The sequence below is a fragment of the Apteryx mantelli genome, chromosome 12 (genome assembly GCF_036417845.1).
Source record: "Apteryx mantelli isolate bAptMan1 chromosome 12, bAptMan1.hap1, whole genome shotgun sequence".
NCBI classification, from domain to species: domain Eukaryota; kingdom Metazoa; phylum Chordata; class Aves; order Apterygiformes; family Apterygidae; genus Apteryx; species Apteryx mantelli.
Window position 1 is genome coordinate 16,394,675 of NC_089989.1, and position 18,387 is coordinate 16,413,061.

At 38.2% G+C, this 18,387-nt stretch overlaps 2 protein-coding genes across 2 annotated transcripts in view; both read right to left on the minus strand.

Moving 5' to 3' along the window:
* UROC1 (urocanate hydratase 1) overlaps positions 1–15,548 on the minus strand; it is a 122,024-nt gene extending 106,476 nt beyond the window's left edge. Inside the window, exon 1 of the mRNA XM_067303334.1 lies at positions 15,517–15,548. The gene's annotated coding sequence lies outside the window, so the exon portion shown is untranslated. The remainder of the gene's footprint in view (positions 1–15,516) is intronic.
* On the minus strand, positions 7,497–18,280 carry CHCHD4 (coiled-coil-helix-coiled-coil-helix domain containing 4). Its single transcript, XM_067303649.1, has 3 exons — positions 18,259–18,280; positions 15,517–15,615; positions 7,497–7,792 (listed from the first exon to the last, which is right to left on the minus strand). The coding sequence occupies exons 1-3, from the start codon at positions 18,278–18,280 to the stop codon at positions 7,497–7,499; spliced, it is 417 nt and encodes a 138-aa protein (XP_067159750.1).
* Positions 18,281–18,387: the final 107 nt, after the last annotated feature.

The following is an 18,387-nucleotide window of genomic DNA, read 5'->3' on the forward strand; positions in this document are numbered from 1 at the left end:
ATAGGTATTTGCAGGTATGTCATTCCCATACAAAATACATAAAGTTTCAGTGGTTTGAGGTCTAACAAGGTCCAAAATTGCTCCTTGGCACATAGGTGTTTTGTGGGATGCAAGGCATGAAAATAGAAACATATGATGGGTAGGTGAGAGATGCCTTAACTACAAATGCTCAGACCTTGAATAGGTAAGAGTCTGTTTGTGTTGGTCCCCATGGTTAAAACAAAAACAACGTACTACAGAGACTTACCTTTGCTCTTTGCACCACTGTACAAGTTCTTACAGAACTTGTAAACTTGTACTGAAACAACTGTGTCTCTAAGCCTTGGTCTTCATTCTTCACATTATTAACATGACAAATAACTGCCATCAAGCCTTCAACTTGTAGTTTAGTGATGTGAAATATTACGATGCATCACTTCAAATGCACAGGTCCAAGTCCTGGATCAAAATTCTATTTTAGGAGATTATGCCTGTGCATTGGTGGTGGATAAAAGTTTTATGTCAGGTGTAGTCCCTTCATGGCAAGTAATGTGGGCCAGTGTGGGACAACACACAGTACAACTTCTGTTAGTCCAAATTTGCAGGCCCTCAGCATTTCTGTGTTTTCAGAAATCATAAGTCTAGCTCCGAAAATAATAACTCCAATCCATTTGAAGTATGGCTTTTTAAGGAAAAAAAGCCACACACAATCACTGAGGATATTTCAATCTTTAATTGTGCAGGTGACACCCATTAATAACATCTGTACACGTTCATAATATAAAAACATAATGGTTATCCATGGGACTAATTCTAAATCGGGAGCTGCACCCAAAGCATAGGTAATGAGAAGTACAAGCACAGAATTCAACTACCAAATTCTGCCAGCCTTCGCTGATTCCATGCAGTGCCAACACACAACAAGATCAGCTGGATCCAACCTAGTTCTTTAGTTTAAGCTCTTCATGTTGCAAGCAGAAACGATGGCCCCTTGGGCCAGAGAAGGAAACAAAGCCAATACCTGCAAGGAGAAAGGTGGATGTCTGCAGGGAAGTGGGATGACAACTATGATAATACTGTTTGGGAGCATACAGGAAGGAGAAAGCACAGAAAGCCAAAAGGGGTGGAAGCAACACCACTCTGGTAATAGCAAGAAAAAGAAAGGTTAGAAATCACTGATGTGGAAATCAAATACCCTTCTCCTACGCAGCACCCTATGAAGGGAATAAGTGCAATACTAGTGGATGCTTTCATCTTCTTAGGAAGCATAAGGAACTTGTCGCTTTCAGAAACAAACCCATCAACAGGACCAGTCATCAGATCTGGTACAGCAAATCCTATGTCCACTTACCCTTCAAATCATTGTTGCGGGATCTGGGTTAATCTGCAATGTGCAATCACTACAAATCTTCCTGTGCTCTTTGTTTTGGCTATGACAGGGCCTTCATGAGCTGTCTGCTCACTGATATATCAAAACTAATCTGTAATGTGCTTTTCTTTTTCTTCCCCCCCCTTTTTTTTTTTGTACATTTCCTCCTGTTTTAGAGACTGCCTCTCCATTCAGGCTCTTGCTGCTGACTATAGTTTATACTAAAAACATGGAATTCATGGAGGGGGGGAAATCAGGAGGGAAAAGGGGAGGGAGAATAAAAAGGCAAAGGCCAAGGATTCCTGAGGAAAGTAAAATTAATAACAGAAAGGAGAAACTGACAGTTTGCCATTAGGCAGACACAGCCACACATTCCACCCTTGATACCACTGGGAGAAACTTGTCACCTCAAGTTTATTTTCTTTGAATTGCAAAAAATAAAGAAGCAAACACTGCGCTCCCTGCAACAAGCAGGACAAAAGGTCCATTATTTAATGATTTCATTTAAATTAACAAATGGTAGAAAATACAGCAACATTCCAGGCATTTCAGTGTGTTGTACGGGCTACTTCCAGTGGATCTAAATTCATGAAAAGGCTGTTCTAACTTGAACCACTGGATGAATGCACAGGGTACTCTAATCATAAGCCCTTGTGCTTCTGGCAGTGACGGGAGCAAAATCCATGGCAAGCTTTTACTAATGCTATTAACATTTTAATAGCAGCAGTCAGAACTTCTCAGGGTGTCTTAGTAAAAACAGCTATGCGTTATATTTACTAACACTTCACCATTTTAACATTTGCCTCTACTGAAGAGTCTTTGAACCATTTCTTGATCTTGATAGTATCAAGATACATTAACATTAAGAGCTTCTTCTCTTCCTTCCATGCTCAGCTAAATATCCACAAGTCACAAACCTGAATTCTAGCTATCTTATACTATACAGTTAGAATTAGCCTACAGTGAAGGTAAGAACACTTAGAAATATATATATATCAACACCTTACCATTTCAGGCCTTCCAAATCTCATACTCTGATTATGGATTCACCACCAAATTATCCCGTTCGACTTTTTCAGTAGTGTAACACTGATGCCTGGAACATGCTAGGTATCTTCTAGTGTTAGCAGGAGAGCGTAACATTGGTCTTCCATATATTATGTTCTCTCCATTCTTCCTCCATTGGGTGGGTTTTCTCTTAATTTTTCTCAGTATTACTAGCAAAACTTCAGCTCCAGAGGGGCTACAAGCAGTTGGAGAAATGACTGCAGACAGGCTGGTGCTGATCTACTAAATAAAGCCATGTCCAACGAATAGACCTGATCTAGAATAAATGACAAGCTGCTGGCAGCTTCTCTACACTGGTAGCTTCTCTGCATTGTCCTACACCAGCACTGCTAGAACTTCAATAAAAAGTAAAATAAGAGTCTAAGAAGCATAGAGTATCTTCCCCCCCCCCCCCCCTTAGGAATAAGAAAATAGGTCCTACTTATTTAGATAACTTTCCTCACTAAGAGATTCACTGATGTATGATCCGATGAAGTGCCTTAGATGAACAGGTTATATTGCTGTAGGGTTTAACAAGGACATTCTCAATAAGAACTGCATAGGATATAGATCTTGTTTCCAACTTAGCTCTGCCAGATCCCCAGAATAACCTGCAAGATATGCCTTTCCCTCTAGACACCTTGTCACAGGGAAGGAAAAAGCAAACAAAGGTCATTTTCACACCTGAGACAAGGTCTTATCTCTAGGAAAGTTACTAAACACAATTAAAGTTAGGTCTTTGACATGCAAGTAGGCTATATTGCAGGGAAAAGCAGAAAAAAAACCTAAACAGTGAGTAAATAATTTTTAAACACATTCTGAAAATGCAGTTTATGTAAATGTTACCACTTTGCATTAGTTAACTATATATTATAGTTAACTACTATATTATAGGGTTTTTTTAAACATACATTAGCCTGTAACAGACAACTTTTATAGGCTACCTTTACCCTTGTCAGAAGATGAGGTACACTGTCTATTGATTCAAGTTTTTAAGTAGTTGCCAGAACAACCCCATCCTGACAAGCAAGTTATCACAAATTACATCGGAATTTATGGCCTGCATCTTGCAGGGGTTCAAGACAGTACATAACAGTCCTATCCAGCCTTAAAAACTATGATTTGTTTCACCACTGCATTTACTCCAGAATTACAAGAGTGTGCAATAAGTGAGGAGATTGTATGAAACTGGAGAATTGAGGTATTAAACACTAATATTGTGCCAGGCACTATTTTAGGGGTGATGATAAAAAGCTGTAGGATGAATCCAATTTTTTTTTTTTTTTCTAAAAACTAAATGGATAAAATCCAGCTAGAATTACATTTGCACATAATCATTTGTGCCAAGTAGTCTATGTTAAAAACATGTTCTATTATGTCTAGAAGCGCTTCATGCCTTGTTAATACTTTCTTCTAGCTAACCTTTAATAAATGTGTAAGGATACTCAGCACTTTAGATTTTATAAGATAGATATCAACTAAGAGGCCCAAGCTTAAAGATCAATTATTTCAGACATTTTCTTCTCCCCTCCTATGATTGCTTTTGCCCTGATATATAAAAGCACCTGATGAAACATGCATAAAATCATTGAAAAATAATTCCATGCAGGCAATTCCTCAAAAACATCTGAATTTACCACTTCCCCCAAAGAATCAGTAGCTCACTGACGGCAGACAGAGAACCAAGACAGTATTTATGAAGCAAATAAGAAACACATTAGAAAAACACAGCAATATGCTGCTCTAAGTTTTGTATCTAGATGCTAAAAAGGCAACTTCTTATCATCTGCTGTTTCACAAGCTTGCCACGTACTGTCAGGGAGTATTTTATCATCTTTATTACCTACTAAAATAACCACTGAATGATTTTAAGTTTAAAATGGGAGCTTACAAGCACAAAAGGAAAAATCACGTCAACAAAGCGATGCTGGGAAATATAACAAACACATTATCTATACATAGACAACTGCATTAGTTTACACAGCAAAAGAAGAAACCCAAGACGATGTATTTTCTCCTTTCATCCAGTCTTAAAAAAAAGTCTACTACTAGAGATGGAAAAGAAATCTCCACATAAATTCTGTAATACCTCTAAGGGATGCATCATGGTCAAGAGAGACAACCTGACCTAAAATTGCATGATCAGATTCTGCTGCAGAGTCCAGAGTCCACACTGAGTAGTCTCTCTTCACTTTAGTAGGGCCAGCAAAGTGGAAACATATATTTACAGTTGATCTGCCTTCTAATTCCTAATATTTCATGCAAGTATAGTACATGATTGTCAAGAACTTAAATCTCAAACAAGTTTGATTGCATTTACTTCTATTAATATAGCAAAATCCAAATTCCATGGCAGGAAATGTACTCTGAAGACTAAAACCAGAAGATAGGTGGGACTACATTCTGTGTCTAAACACATAACTCCACATCCTTGTCCTTATTACTATTTTAAATTTTACTGTTAAAAACTCAGTCAGAAAAAAAGAATAGTCTGACACTGAAAGCAAGAGTAGAAGCAAGAAAAAAGAAAAGAGGGGAAGAGAATGAATGAAGCTTGATTGTTTTAGTCTGATATACGTCACTTCCACTTTTAAGGAGTCACCCAAAACACAAATGCAGGGAAGTGATGACAATTATTTTACTTTCTAATTTGAAAATTAGAAAGAAAATTAGAAATTATCCCCCATGGGTAGGGGGAAAGAAAATAACATAAATTACAATTTCCACAAACATCTCTTTAGAGTTATCACTTCCTTTCTCAAAACATCTCAAACACATTAAATAGTGGTTTTCACAGTTTTATTTCTAGTGTAAGGTCCCTTAGGCACATCCCATTTTTGTACAAGATCTAGCACAACAGCTTACCAAGTCACAGCAAACTCTGACAGAAGCAACTCTACCCTAAACAAATGTTCAAGTATGTTAGATTATAAGCTGTAGGTTACCGCCATAAGTAGAGGTTCAGGTCCCTTGCTACCATACGACTAGAACTCTTGCATTTTGCATTTAGTACACAGGTGCTATAAACACTGTTACAGAGGATAAACCCAAAACCTGTAAAGCATCAGGCAGCGTGGGAAAGAAAAGCACAGCAGAGAAGAATAGGAGGCAAACAGTTCTTAGAACAGAGCACTCCTTCACGAACTGTTCTTGCTTTTTTACAAATAACGCATTGGATTTCCATTTGAAAAACCAAAAGCTCAGGTGCGTGTGATTTTTTTGTATTTGGTGCCCAGTGTTTATCTGATTGCCTAAGATTTCATTTTCATGGTCCAATTGCCTAAGCGCCAAGATTTATCACTGCCGCTTTTGTGCCCACTCAGGTTAACTTGGCATTTGTCTTCTTGCGCATGAAAGAGTCACACTGAGAAGCTGTCACGCTTTATTTCTGTAAAATGCAAAGACCCGCTGAGAGTACCTGCTATCCATCCCCTCAGAACTGAGTTATTGTCAGCCACTTAATTCCCTCTTCTCTTCCAATTTTCTTGAGGATCCAACAGCTGTACTGAAATATGAAGAACTCATACAGCCCTTAAATTTTAACAGAAATTCCTCCAAGACGTTCAGAAGCACCCCCACTAACACTGAAATAATTTAGGTCAACAACAAGACACCAAAGTGTTGTCCAGAAGCAATGTTGCTGAGTGCTCAAGACTCCTGCCCACAGACACAGGCAAGCATTCAAGCATTACTAGATTTATGGGGCTATATTACTGTCACCGCAAATTTTCTTTACTATGCTTTGGTAAGTTAAGCAACACATATGGAGGAAAGCTGCAACGGACACTTACTGAAGCCACTGGTACAGTTGGTTTTGTAATAAGATTCACGCAGCCTTTACTTTGCTAGGAAAGAAATACAATGTAGCATTCCCTTATCCACAGGTATTAAGCTATAATGAATTATTTTAAACTATTCATAATTCTAAAGTAACTCATGTATCTGAACAGCTTTTCAGGACCTCAAAGCCTTTATAGTGCTGGTTCAGGATACAATCCACTATAGTTACTGACAGTGGTTTACATTTTTTGTGCCTCCCTGCTCGGGGCTGGGAAAGAGAGAGAACGGGACAGGAATAAAAACCGACAAGCTGAAGCAACTGATCTTCACAACACACAAACTAATTCACAGCCTGCTTACAATGCAGAAGAATGTCATGGTCTCTCAAATCCAAGCAGTGTTAATGAAAACCCCCCAAAGAAAGAAGAGCTTTTAATGAAGGTAAAAAGTATTTGTTTTTTTAATATGCACTTAAGTCACAGTATCTGTTTTGAGATCACTACACCAGGTAACATTTTCATTTTAATCTCAAAGCATTCTATAAGAGCCTGTCTATACACTGAAGAAGCAGGCACCAACTAAGAAAACTCAAAAACAGTGCTTTCAGAGCAAAAATAAAACAAGTGATCAGCGTTCTTTCCATTCATATCAAAAGTTGCACAATAGACTATTTTTTAAAATGTAAAAGTCATCACAATCAGTTAATGAAATCAAAGGAGCCACACATTCCAACATTCTCCTGGCAGTCCTTACCTGATGTCAGTAGTAAAATGCAACCATAATCTAAATAATGCCATTTGAAATTAGTTTACAAATTCTAAATTAGGTCATTTTCAACATTCTGAATCACTCTGGCAAAAAAGCCTTAAGCAAATACAGTCATTTAGTTCAATTTCTATTCATAGGACAGAATACATTTAAAAAAAAAACCCAAAACACAACAGCTACTAATCAGAACACATTGAAATGAAGACAGACCTGGTGCACTAGTGGAAATTTTAGTTGAAAGTTGTATATTTTATATATTTAGAGATATTTTTCAAGACAAAACACTAGCTGAGAACTGGAGGGAAAAGACAGCTGTTAAAGTTTTGGCTGTGTCCACTAACAGGTTACACAGTACATGCACGTACTCCTCCTTTTTGCAGTATTTATTTGCAAGGCTGTAGCACAGATTTCTCCTTCTGCAATAAATTATTTATTATGATACAGTGTACAGGAACAATGGTGAAACATTTCTTGAGGACTCAAAAGATAGACACCCTGCAAAAGTCCATGACTGAAAATAAGAAGTGGAGACAACAGCCTCCTTGCATCTTCATTAGCTAGATCCCTTCTCCTCTTTGGCTACAGAAGCTTCCATAGGATTAGCTTCCAAATCTTTGCTTGGCTTCTCTTTCTCTTCTTCTTCATCCTCTTGAGGGTAAAGATCTGGGTATTTTTGCATGCATTCCTGCATGGCACGGAATTGGTCCACACAGTCTGATCCCTTTATTTCTTCTGTGCTATAGTGGAAACAAGAAAACGCTGACTTGAACTGTTCCCCACAGGGACCACTAGCCATTCCACCAAGGCATGGGCAATTCCAATTGATATCTCCATTGGGCAATATCAATCCTGAACAAACAAAAGAGAGAAGAAAAGTTAAGTGCTCCTTTCAAAAATTAATTTCATCCCACAAAATCTGCTACATTGCAGGTATAATCTGAAGTACCAGTATTGCCATACTGGTTCTGTAGCTTCAAGAGTGCAAATCACCTTCCATTTTCTGGCTAGTCTGCTTCCATCTCTGATCTGTACGATCCATTACTGGGCACAAGTGAGAAGAGTTCCATCTCCATATCTGAATTAAGTCTTTCTCCCTTGACTACAGACCACTGAGAATATTCTAAGAAAATTCCAAAGTGAAAATAACCATGAGTTGGCATCAAGTCAATCCACTTGACAGGTCTGTCAGAAGAGCATGCAAGCCTTAAAATGTTCTCATACAAGTCATGAGAATTTAATACCAGCATTAAGAATAGAACTCTTTCAAATCAAACTGGATGGATGTTTTTTTCTTTTCTTTTTAAATGAACTCTGGAATACTAAATCACAACTTTCCCCTTAAAATTTGAAAACTAGAATCACAAAAACAAAGATCAGCTTATTTCTAAGACATGCACAGATCAACTCACACCACAGAACAAAAGGAATAGTAAGAGCATGCCAGCATGCCTAGTTCCACCACCAAAACAACCAAACAAAAACCCCTCAGTTACAGATTACAAATGAAAATGAGTTGGATGTCATTCTAGTCTCTAAATAAACTGGAATAGCTAGAAGTTTCTGCTCTGGAACAGAGAAATTAAATACTTCAGTGGTGGAAGACCAAGGTGGAGATTTAAATTAGCAATGTTCTTTGAGATATCAATTGATAAGCATGACAGAGTTCAAGCAGAACATTTCCCCTGTAAGTTCTAGAAAACCTTTTAAACTGTCATGCATAGAAGTGTAATACAACAGGCTAGTTCATGTGGGCTTCTAGAGTCTCTGTTATATTGCTTGAAGTAATCAATATATCTTCATTCCCCTTCCCTACTTCGCACGAGCATACGTGCAGTTATGCTCAGCTACAAAAAAAACACTGTGCTATGATCCAAGTTAGTTTCTTCCCTACTTTGACAGTTTTCTCCTCTCCTCTCCAGAAGAAGTTAGCTTCCTAACTTCAACTCCAGGTTGAGTTCCTGCAGGAGCTGACAATATGTGCATCAAATTGAAGTTTAAGTGCTTTCCTTTTAGAAGCAGGTATGCAACTACTGTTGTCAGAGAACAGAGTTGCATTAATTCCGATCTGAAGAGGAAATTATATTTAGGGCCAGGTGCAACTTAAAGTCACCTAAAATGCTACCACAGACTTCAGTAAGCCTACTTATTGCCTTGTCCCATGGGATCATGAAGTTCCAGAGATGCATTTCACCCTCACTAGTACCTCCTTGGCCATTGGGCCACAATACTATGAATATTATGTATTGGTAGAGCAACAGCAAACCAACCATATTTATTGTTATATTAAGAGGAATGAATGGAAAATTTCACCCTAATTTGCAATTTGTCTATCACTTGCTCTAACTTGGTCAACCCAGTCCAGTATAAAAAGTTACACTGTTAGTCCTTTCTTGGTGCTGATCAGTCTCTTTTACATTACTGTAAGTAACAGTCTCCTTAGCATGACTTTGTCAACTGCTATAATATTGTCATTTTTCATAGGCCAAGCTTTATCCAACAGGTTAATTTTGTAAAACATCTGTGATTATCACTGTACTGAACAGATATACCTAGTACAGTGTATCATGGCATCTCTGGCTGCCTGGAAGAAAAGCAGAACTGCTGAGACAAGGAAATGGATGGCTGGTGCCAGATTCTTTTTTGACAATGACATAAAGCAGAAAGAAGAGACGTTGATCATGCAGCGTAGAAATATGGTTTGCTTTGTAAACTAGATTTTGAAGTTCTATATTCCTCCCCATTGACATCAACCAGTCATTTTAAACACTCATTTTTCTAATACTTCAAAAACAACACAAGAGGAGTTTTGGAATATTCCTGAAGACACCACAGCAATAAAATTACTCGTCAAATAATCCTCTTAAAATAAAAATAGAAATTGTTCATTTTAAAACCAAAACTGCCTTGTGAGCATGCAAATTTTAACAAAGTAGGAGTTACCCCTTAATCTATACATTCTTGGATACCACATGAACATTGGCTTGTACCTATTTGATCACTTAAGTGGCATCAGTTTCTGATGCTATCGGCACAGAAACTCTCTTTTAAAAAGCAAACAAATAAGGCAAACATTTCCTCACTGATAATTATAGCAGAATGCGTACTTAAACGATTAGGTGTATCAGCTAGCTTAGAACACAATTAAAATCAAAACAGATCTCATCCATCACTCTCCTTGAAGCACAAGCCTGAAATAGATAGGGTGATTATTTTTAATTCTCTGAATTAAAACTTCTTTCAAATGCAGCCTGAACTTCACTGATCCAGTGGGTCACAATCTACTTAAGTCTGTACTTGGGAAAGAAAAACCCACCCATCGTAACAGATCAAGGTTTGGTTTAGCCATTAACTGCTGACCTCACACACCCTAATCTCTTTCAGCTCAGGGAATCTGTTAATATCATGCATGAAGGCAGAACATCTGCCTTCATGTCAACACTTGTCTTTGTGCTTGCTATAATAAAGTCCCACTCTTGTTCTGATAAAGCTTTCTTCCATGTTACAAGCCAAACATTCAAATAACAAGCTTATCTGCCAATGCAAGATGACAGAAACATAGGAAGCAGGACTGAAAGGGACTGCATAAGTCATAAAAACAGTCCTGTACATATGAACAGTCATTTTATTAAGCTCTTCCTTAAAAGGAGAGGGTTTTTGCTTCACCAGTCCTCTGTGGAAACCATTACAAAACTTTGCCTCTAAAATAAGATGACCAGAACAAGTCTGGAGAAACAGAAAAGGGACAGGACAGCAACAGCCTGCTCAGCAGTTCTATAAGCACTTTTAGCCAGCCTTCTTACCACATCTGTGATGATAATAAATATTACTTTTCATGCATAAAACTCACTAGTGTCTTCTTCATAGAAGTCAACTAAAATAAGAAATCATTCTAAGCCACTGGAGCAAAGACTCAATGGGAACTAGAGATCTTCCAGGTTTAAATGTATTTGTTTGTAATACATAAGACCAAAAACAAGCTTTACAGTGGAAATACTAGTTTTTAATTTCCGCAATTCAATACTGCCGCAAATGGATTCTTAAGCTGTTTTCATCAGCCATAGCTGTTAAAAGGCATATACAGTGAACTTTATTGAGATGCTCTGTGATACAAAACACTAATTTGAACTACCCTGGTCTGTCTGACTTCCCATTTCACATGGCCTCATCAGATGGTATTTTTCCTTCAGTGCTTTTAGCTCAAATTGATTCTGTACCTTCAAATTTTGGCTACTGAAACCTCACAACTGAGAGTACAGAAATCAAGAAAAGAACTCAACATAATTTTCTCACATTATTTTCATATTATTTTCTCCCTAGAGAAACCAAGTGTGAGTTTTCTTGAGTAATCTACTGACCAAAACCCAGAGACTAATGTTTGTTAACGCCTGATGAAAAATAAGAACTATGAAAAGAAAAGACCCCTACATTTTTATCTTAAGTATGAGAAAGGCCCTACAATAAATGCATCATCCCAAACAAACTAAATTTAATGTGTATTAGAAAACAATACAGATAATGGCATATTTATATAATAAACTTATTCACTCTTAGATATGATTGTATATAGTACAGCAGAAAAGATCAAAAGAATTATTGGGGTGAATTATGCCACAGAAGTTGAACACTGGAAACCAAGTCTTCCATTCAAAGTAGAAGCTAAATTAGAAAAGCCTGCGTGTTACTTTATGTACAGAAAAGTCTTTTCCAATTTTCTTTTAAATAAAAACCATACATGAGACAGAGCTTCTGCACTACAACATATTCCAAAATGTTTTTCCCATATGTCTTTTTTGCCCATAAATTTCTCTCTCATTAGATGCAGTTACACTCTGTGTGATACGTGAAATGTTTCTGTTTTGATCTGCCACACTGTAGCCTGAGACAGCTCAAGTGAGAATTTTTCAGAGAGCCCTTAAAACGTGGCAGTAACTTACCACATGCTAAGAATAAGCTTAAGAATAACTATTTAAGCACACACAAAAATTCTCTTTCTGAATCATACAGATACATGTTTTAATAGTAAGGTTTCCCTAACATAACTAGCTTCTGGCTTTTTCCTCTTTTCTACCCTGAAGTATAGGAAGCAGGTGACTTAAGGATTGCTAAGGGGAAAAGAAAAAAAAAAGCCTGTTCTATTCTTCCCAATAACCTCTCCATATCTAATAAAATACACATATAGGAATCATTGAATATAGCATTTAAACAAGGAGGAAGTGGCTCCTTTAATTTGGGCTAGTTTGTTATCCAAATAAATGGCACAAGCTTATATACTCATTACATATGTACAACCAGAAAAAGAATAATTGAGAGTGGGGAGGAGGAAGACAGAAGAAAAAGAAACCTCTCTTTAGAGGTCCCAAGAGAATCACATCCTATGTTCACATTCCAAGCCTTTGCAGTATATCTCTGTATTAGGCTAGATGACCCAAACGATAAGATGGACACTTTTCTTTCCTCTGAAAATCTGGCGTCAAAAATAGATGCTTAATTCTAGAACAAATATGTATCCACATGCTGTTGCTAAACAGATTCTTATCACTAAAAAAGTATTCTGTTCAACAAAAAGTAAGACCATAACTGATTATAACTGGGAAGCCAGGCAAACTTTAAACAACCACATGCAACTCAAAGACAGCCTGTATACATGGATTTACTTAGCTGAACATCAGGCTACTTTGTTTAGCCACACCACACAAGGTGACTTAACAGTTCAGTGAATGATAAGATCCCCATGGGCTGCTATGTTCCCCAGATGTGATATCTAGAAACAGGGTTTTTTTTTGTTTTTTTGTTTTTTTCTTTATTTTGCAAGCAGCCTCTAGTTTTTCCAGAAGACGACACAAAGCCCCAGGCCAAAGAAAAGGAACTGAGAACATAACTCCACCATCTGATCATTAGAGGCCATTACCTGGGCACTTTACAAACAATAAATTTTTAACATGTCTGAGACAGGATTTAAAAATTCAGATTTTGTTTCGCTTCCACATAGCATACTAACTGGAGTAAACACTGTTTTAAAAAACAGCTCTCCTCAGATGCTGTTTTCTACATAAGGATGAACAGCTTTACAAGAATCATCTGTAGGATCCATCTTCCAGCCGAGTCAAGACAATAACAGACACAAGTGCAACTTGGATTTCATTGCCTATAGTAGGTCTCTATTTGAAACCTTTAGGAGCTGAAGCACCATCCTCATGAAGAGGACGACAGCGCGTGCCAAAGCACAGATTGTTTCCACCAAATAGGCAGTCTGGATATTGGCTCTTAGCCAGCGACACATTCTGCCCGAAAATATGAGGGATAGAGGAATTCCTGACAGATACTAAACTTCAGCTTCTAAACATCTTTCTGAAATAAGACACAGCCACTGATGGCTTGGGGAAGAACAGAGAATAAAAACAGCTTCTTCTTTTCATCTCAGAAAGGGTGTCAGGTTAACCTCAATCACACCAACCCTGCCATATATTTGAAAAGCTAGTGAAACTTACTGTTGAACCAACATATCCAGTGTTTATTTTTCAGTAAAGAAAAAAAAAACTGTTTCTAATTGTGTGTTTCACTGAAGCCGATTTAAAGCTGAAAGATTTATTCAATCTTTTTCTGTTATTGGTTTTCACAAGAATATCCACAAACTGTTTTGTGAGCCTCTTTCCCAAGGTGATTCTGCCTTGGGTCAGTCAACAGTGCTTCTGTATTTACAATGACTTGGGTTGGACATAGATTTCACACATTTTAAACTATGCTAAATGTTCTTTCTAGGAAATGAGTATTGCATCCTCATCAGGCATGCTTTACAAAACATTCTAGCAGGCTGTGATCAGATCAGAGAAGGAATTTAGGATTCAGAGCATCTCTGACAAAAATGTCTAATTCTTGAAAAGGAAGGTCTGATATTGATTTGAGCATACGATGGAAAATTTGTTATTAGACTTGAAATAAGTTTATTCATTCAGGTAATGATCTAAAACAACATGAAGTTTCCACACACTCTCCTCATTGTTTTCATTTGGGTCATTAAAAAACTGAATGGACTCATTACTGTCCAGAGAATAAAATGTTTAGATGTAACTGCTGACTGTGCACACTGTTTTAACGAAGCTCTAAAACTGAAACAGGCAGCTAAATGCAAAATCATTTTAAAACAAATCTATGTATGAAAACAAAAAGTTATTTTAGTGACATAAAAAGATATGATTCAAATTAAACTACATACTATGTCAGCTAACAAAGCACCCCTGTGTGCTCCAGCTGCTAAACTGTGCATAAACACTGCCCTCTAAGGGTCACAGAGCCACTTGCAAAGCTTTTACTTTTTTAACAAAATTTCCAAAACAGTAAAGGGCTTATTTCTATCTCAGCTGAGTTGAAAGCAATGAGATCACTTCACTCAAAGAGAAGCAGAAACTAAGCCAAGGTAGGCAGCTGAGTGAAGTGACCCAGTTTTCCTGAATTGCTCATTATTCATAGCTACACTATATTTGACCACAAGTTACAACACAATATGATTTTAAAGGGAGATTCCTCAATGAAAGCTACCTAACTTAAACCAATATTTTAAAGGACAAGCAAAAGAGGCTAACAGGCCTGAAAGCATAAAAGCAATTCAATAATTTTTTAATCCCAATTCACACATGTTCCTGACAATTTATTAACCTAGGGCAAAATTTACTTAATCACCACGACAGGAAGAAAGACGCTTAATTTACCCAGTAGAAACAACTCAAAATATGATCTGTGCAACCAGAACTTTACAAGTCTTGATCTCAGAAATATTCTGATCTCTCAAATATCCTAAATTACTTCATTTTCAGGTTAGATATACTTAGGGTCAGAACTGCAATCTTCACTCAAAATTTGAAAATTTGAATTCTCCTCTTTTTTTTTTTAAGATAGTTGCAGCTGACAACTGAATAATTTAAAGTTGTCTGTCATATGACATCAAAAGATTTTTGTACTAGTTATTGATTATATTACTACTAGTACAGTAAAAGATTAGTCATATATATATAATTCATATTAAAAATGATATTCAAAGATTGCAGAGGCAATTTTTCTGCACGTAGGCAGCTGAACAACTAATTGAGATGAGTGGTGTGCATCTTGACCCAGCTTCTCTGAAAATTGCACTTCATTATCTAAAGACAGTGAAAAATAACCAGAATTTTCACTGGTTAAGCTCTGACTACATTAATGCAAGAAAGGAAAGAAAAGCTTTTTCTGAATATCTCTCGCTGCTAACTGAAACTATACACCATCAACTGATGTATTTGAGCAGACCACACTGAAAGACGATTAAAAGTTTAGAGAGAGAAAAAAAAAAAAAAAAAACAACACCGTATGGAAAGCAAATTATCCGTGATGTCCTAACTCAGAAGCTAAAACTGCTAAGATTTTTGGTGTTTTATTACGGAATAACCAGTAGCCCTATTATCTTACTCTTTAAAAATGAATCAAGATTTTGTTCCTGCTTCCTACAAGGTTTGGCTTTTGTTGTTGTTGCTGTTGAAGATTACTAGAATATCATATAATGTGCTGTAACACTCCTTACTTCCACTTCTCTGCTTGCTACTGACCTTGTTCTTCATAAGGGTCATTTGGGTCATCTGCAACCAGCTCAGCACTGCTTGGTGTCTCATGGTCCTCTTTGGTCACAAATATAATTCTGTCTTTTCCTGCCATTTAAAAGTAAACAAGCCAAATTTCAGAGAAAGCCAAGACAGAACAAGTCATTTACAAAGCTGCTGAACATCACATGTTAATAACTAATCAACTCTATTTAACTTATCAATCACCTTCAACTAGAACAGTTATTGGTTCAGAGGATCACATACAGAACGACAATTTGACAAGTATTGACAGGAATGCTGCTAAAAATTGTAAGAGACTTGGGAATAAGACCTATTAAAAACATCAACATAAGTTTAAAAGATCAGGTAGTAATTAATCTAGAAGGAAAATTACAGTTTTGAGAGAAACAGACCCTGTCCTCTTTGTACCATACTCACATGCCTGTAGGAAATTATTCTCATTAGCCAATAGGAACAGAAAAAAAGACATAACTCAGCAGCGTGATTTATGATAAATGTTTCAGTTAGGCAGTAGAACTAGATGTCCAGGGAGATAGGGACAAGTTCTCACTAAAGAGACGCAAGATAAAACAAGTACTCAGTTCAATGGGAGACCAGAATCAGCTATCAGGACTCACAGCAGTAGGTAGTAGTAGTGGGACTGCACATCATTTTTGAGTTGTGGTGGCATTTGAGAAACACTTCACAGAATTTTGAATTTTAAAACCCTCCTGACCTAATGAAGTTAGGACAGCAGGGCCAACATAGTGCAGTGACAGGCGCTGGGAGCAAGCAGCCCAAAATAAGATTTCTTAAGCAATGCTAACTAAATATGAAGCCACAATCACCAAATGCACAGAAGAAACATATGAAAGTAGCAGCCTCACTCTTGTTATACAGAAAAGGGTAAAAAGAGGATAAAATAGTTTGGAAAATGTTATTTTAAAGCACTCATTTACATAGTCTTAGAATATATTAGAACAGATCATCCATTTACCTGGCAAAAATATAGAAGCTAACTGAAATTTTATTGCTCTGAAGTTCTAATTTTCACAGCAAGACTGCAATAGCTGCAGATCATAGAATAGTTCATTGAACAGCGAAGTTAAAAAGTTGTTTCAAAACAAGCTCGGACAACTACTCTCTTACATAGACTAACCCAGATGAAGGGGTTAGACAAAAAAGGGGTAGCAAAAGGAAAAGTATACTGAATTATAGTAAAGCGTTTGGTAGGATATTTATTAAGATCAGTAGTCTACCTTAAGACCAGTGTAATATTTTCTAATAGTGATCTGGATTAAAGAGCACAGTCCCTAACAGTGCAGAACAAGTTATACTGAAAGGTACTGTGAACATTATCAAGGACAGAAAAATAACAGTGTGTTTCCTGCTCTTGTGCCATCCTTTTTTTAACAAAGCAGTTCTGTAGGAAAAAAAAAAAATTTTAGCTGGAAAACAAGGTAGAGTTTCCTAATAACCCTGTAAGACTACAGAAGAATCTTCTAAAGGCAGGCACGAAAAGAAAAATGCAACACACAACCAGAAATAACTCTTCTGAATGCACAACTGATTATTCATTGAGTGGAAAGAAAATAGTAAGTTCCCCAAGATCTTCCTCTTATTCTTCAAATTCTGAAAGGACACTACAGTGACTCAACATATTAGAAGTTAGGATCTTCTGCCTGTCAATGTGACCTCAATCAGCAGATGTTCAAAAACTCCCTTTAGTTTGCTTTGTAATCAATACACATTTTAACATGTTTGAAAAGAAGATAAATCTAAATCTCTTAAAACAAAAAACGGTGCTTTTTGTCAGCTCTGCATTGTACTCCAGCAGACTTTACAATGAGGAATGTCCAGTGATTTCTTACATGAAAGGAGCTAGAAATATATAAACTCTAACTCCTGTCACTGAAATTGTTGTAATTTTGTAGGATTCTATGAGAGAACTTACAGAGGGTCCTTGCAAAGACCCAAGACGTTGTTAAAATAAATAATTAAAAAAAAAAAAAAAACAAGAGCAGCAGCACAGGTTACGATTACCTTACCATTATGCATAATCAGCATTCAGTGTGCCAAAGTTTGCCATTTCGAAATGACATTTAGAACGAGAGAATGGATTTTGCCAGCTTGAAATTTTACATTGAGACATTTTACGTTAGTCAAAGGAGAAAAAAAAGAAGCCCCCAGGGCATCAATTGGTCAAGCCTAGTAAGTAGTATGACCCGTGCAACGCAATACCTTGTAAAGGTGCATAAGCATGAAGCCTCCCACACCACCCTGCCCATCTGCCGGGGAGGGTTAATAAGGTAACAAACTGCGGCTATTTAAGCTTTTACAGTTTAACCTCTGCTGGCAGTTACCGTCCCCCACAGGAGCGCGGCCGTGCCAACCGCCAGCTGCGGGGCGGCCTTTCCCCCCGCGCCCGCGGCCCCGCGGGGCCCACAGCGGCCACCCCGCCCGCCCCACGGCCGCGCTGCCCCGCGGCGAGGAGGAAGGTCGGGGAGGGCAGGGCAAGGCAGGGCCGGGCCGCCGCCACACACGGCCCGCGGGCGCCTTTCCCGCCTCCTCCCGCTTCGGGCTGCGCCTTTCCCTCACGAGCAGCGGCGAGCGGGCGGCTGCGCGACTCCCGCCCCGCGTAGCCCCATCACAGGCCGCCTTCCCCCGCCGCCGCCGCCGCCTCGGAGCGAGCCCGCCCGGCCCGGCCCCCGGCGTGACATTGGGAGGACGCCCTGGCGCGGCCCGCACCTTCTTGCCGGCAGTACGACATGGCGGCGCGGTCCGGCGGCTTCCCCCTCGGCGCGCGCACAGACTGACCCCGCCGGCGACCCGTTCCCCACCGCCGCCGCTGCCCCCGTTCCCGCTCCTCCGCTACCA

What these genes read in the sequence shown, in the direction of transcription:
- CHCHD4 (XM_067303649.1), bottom strand. Translation starts at nt 18,280, where the DNA reads ATGTCGTACTGCCGGCAAGAAG. An exon ending in GTCGTACTGCCGGCAAGAAG is followed by an intron (nt 15,616 to 18,258) that starts GTGCGGGCCGCG and finishes TTTAAATGGCAG; the next exon opens with GAAAAGACAGAATTATATTT. An exon ending in TGACCCTTATGAAGAACAAG is followed by an intron (nt 7,793 to 15,516) that starts GTCAGTAGCAAG and finishes TTGTTTGTTCAG; the next exon opens with GATTGATATTGCCCAATGGA.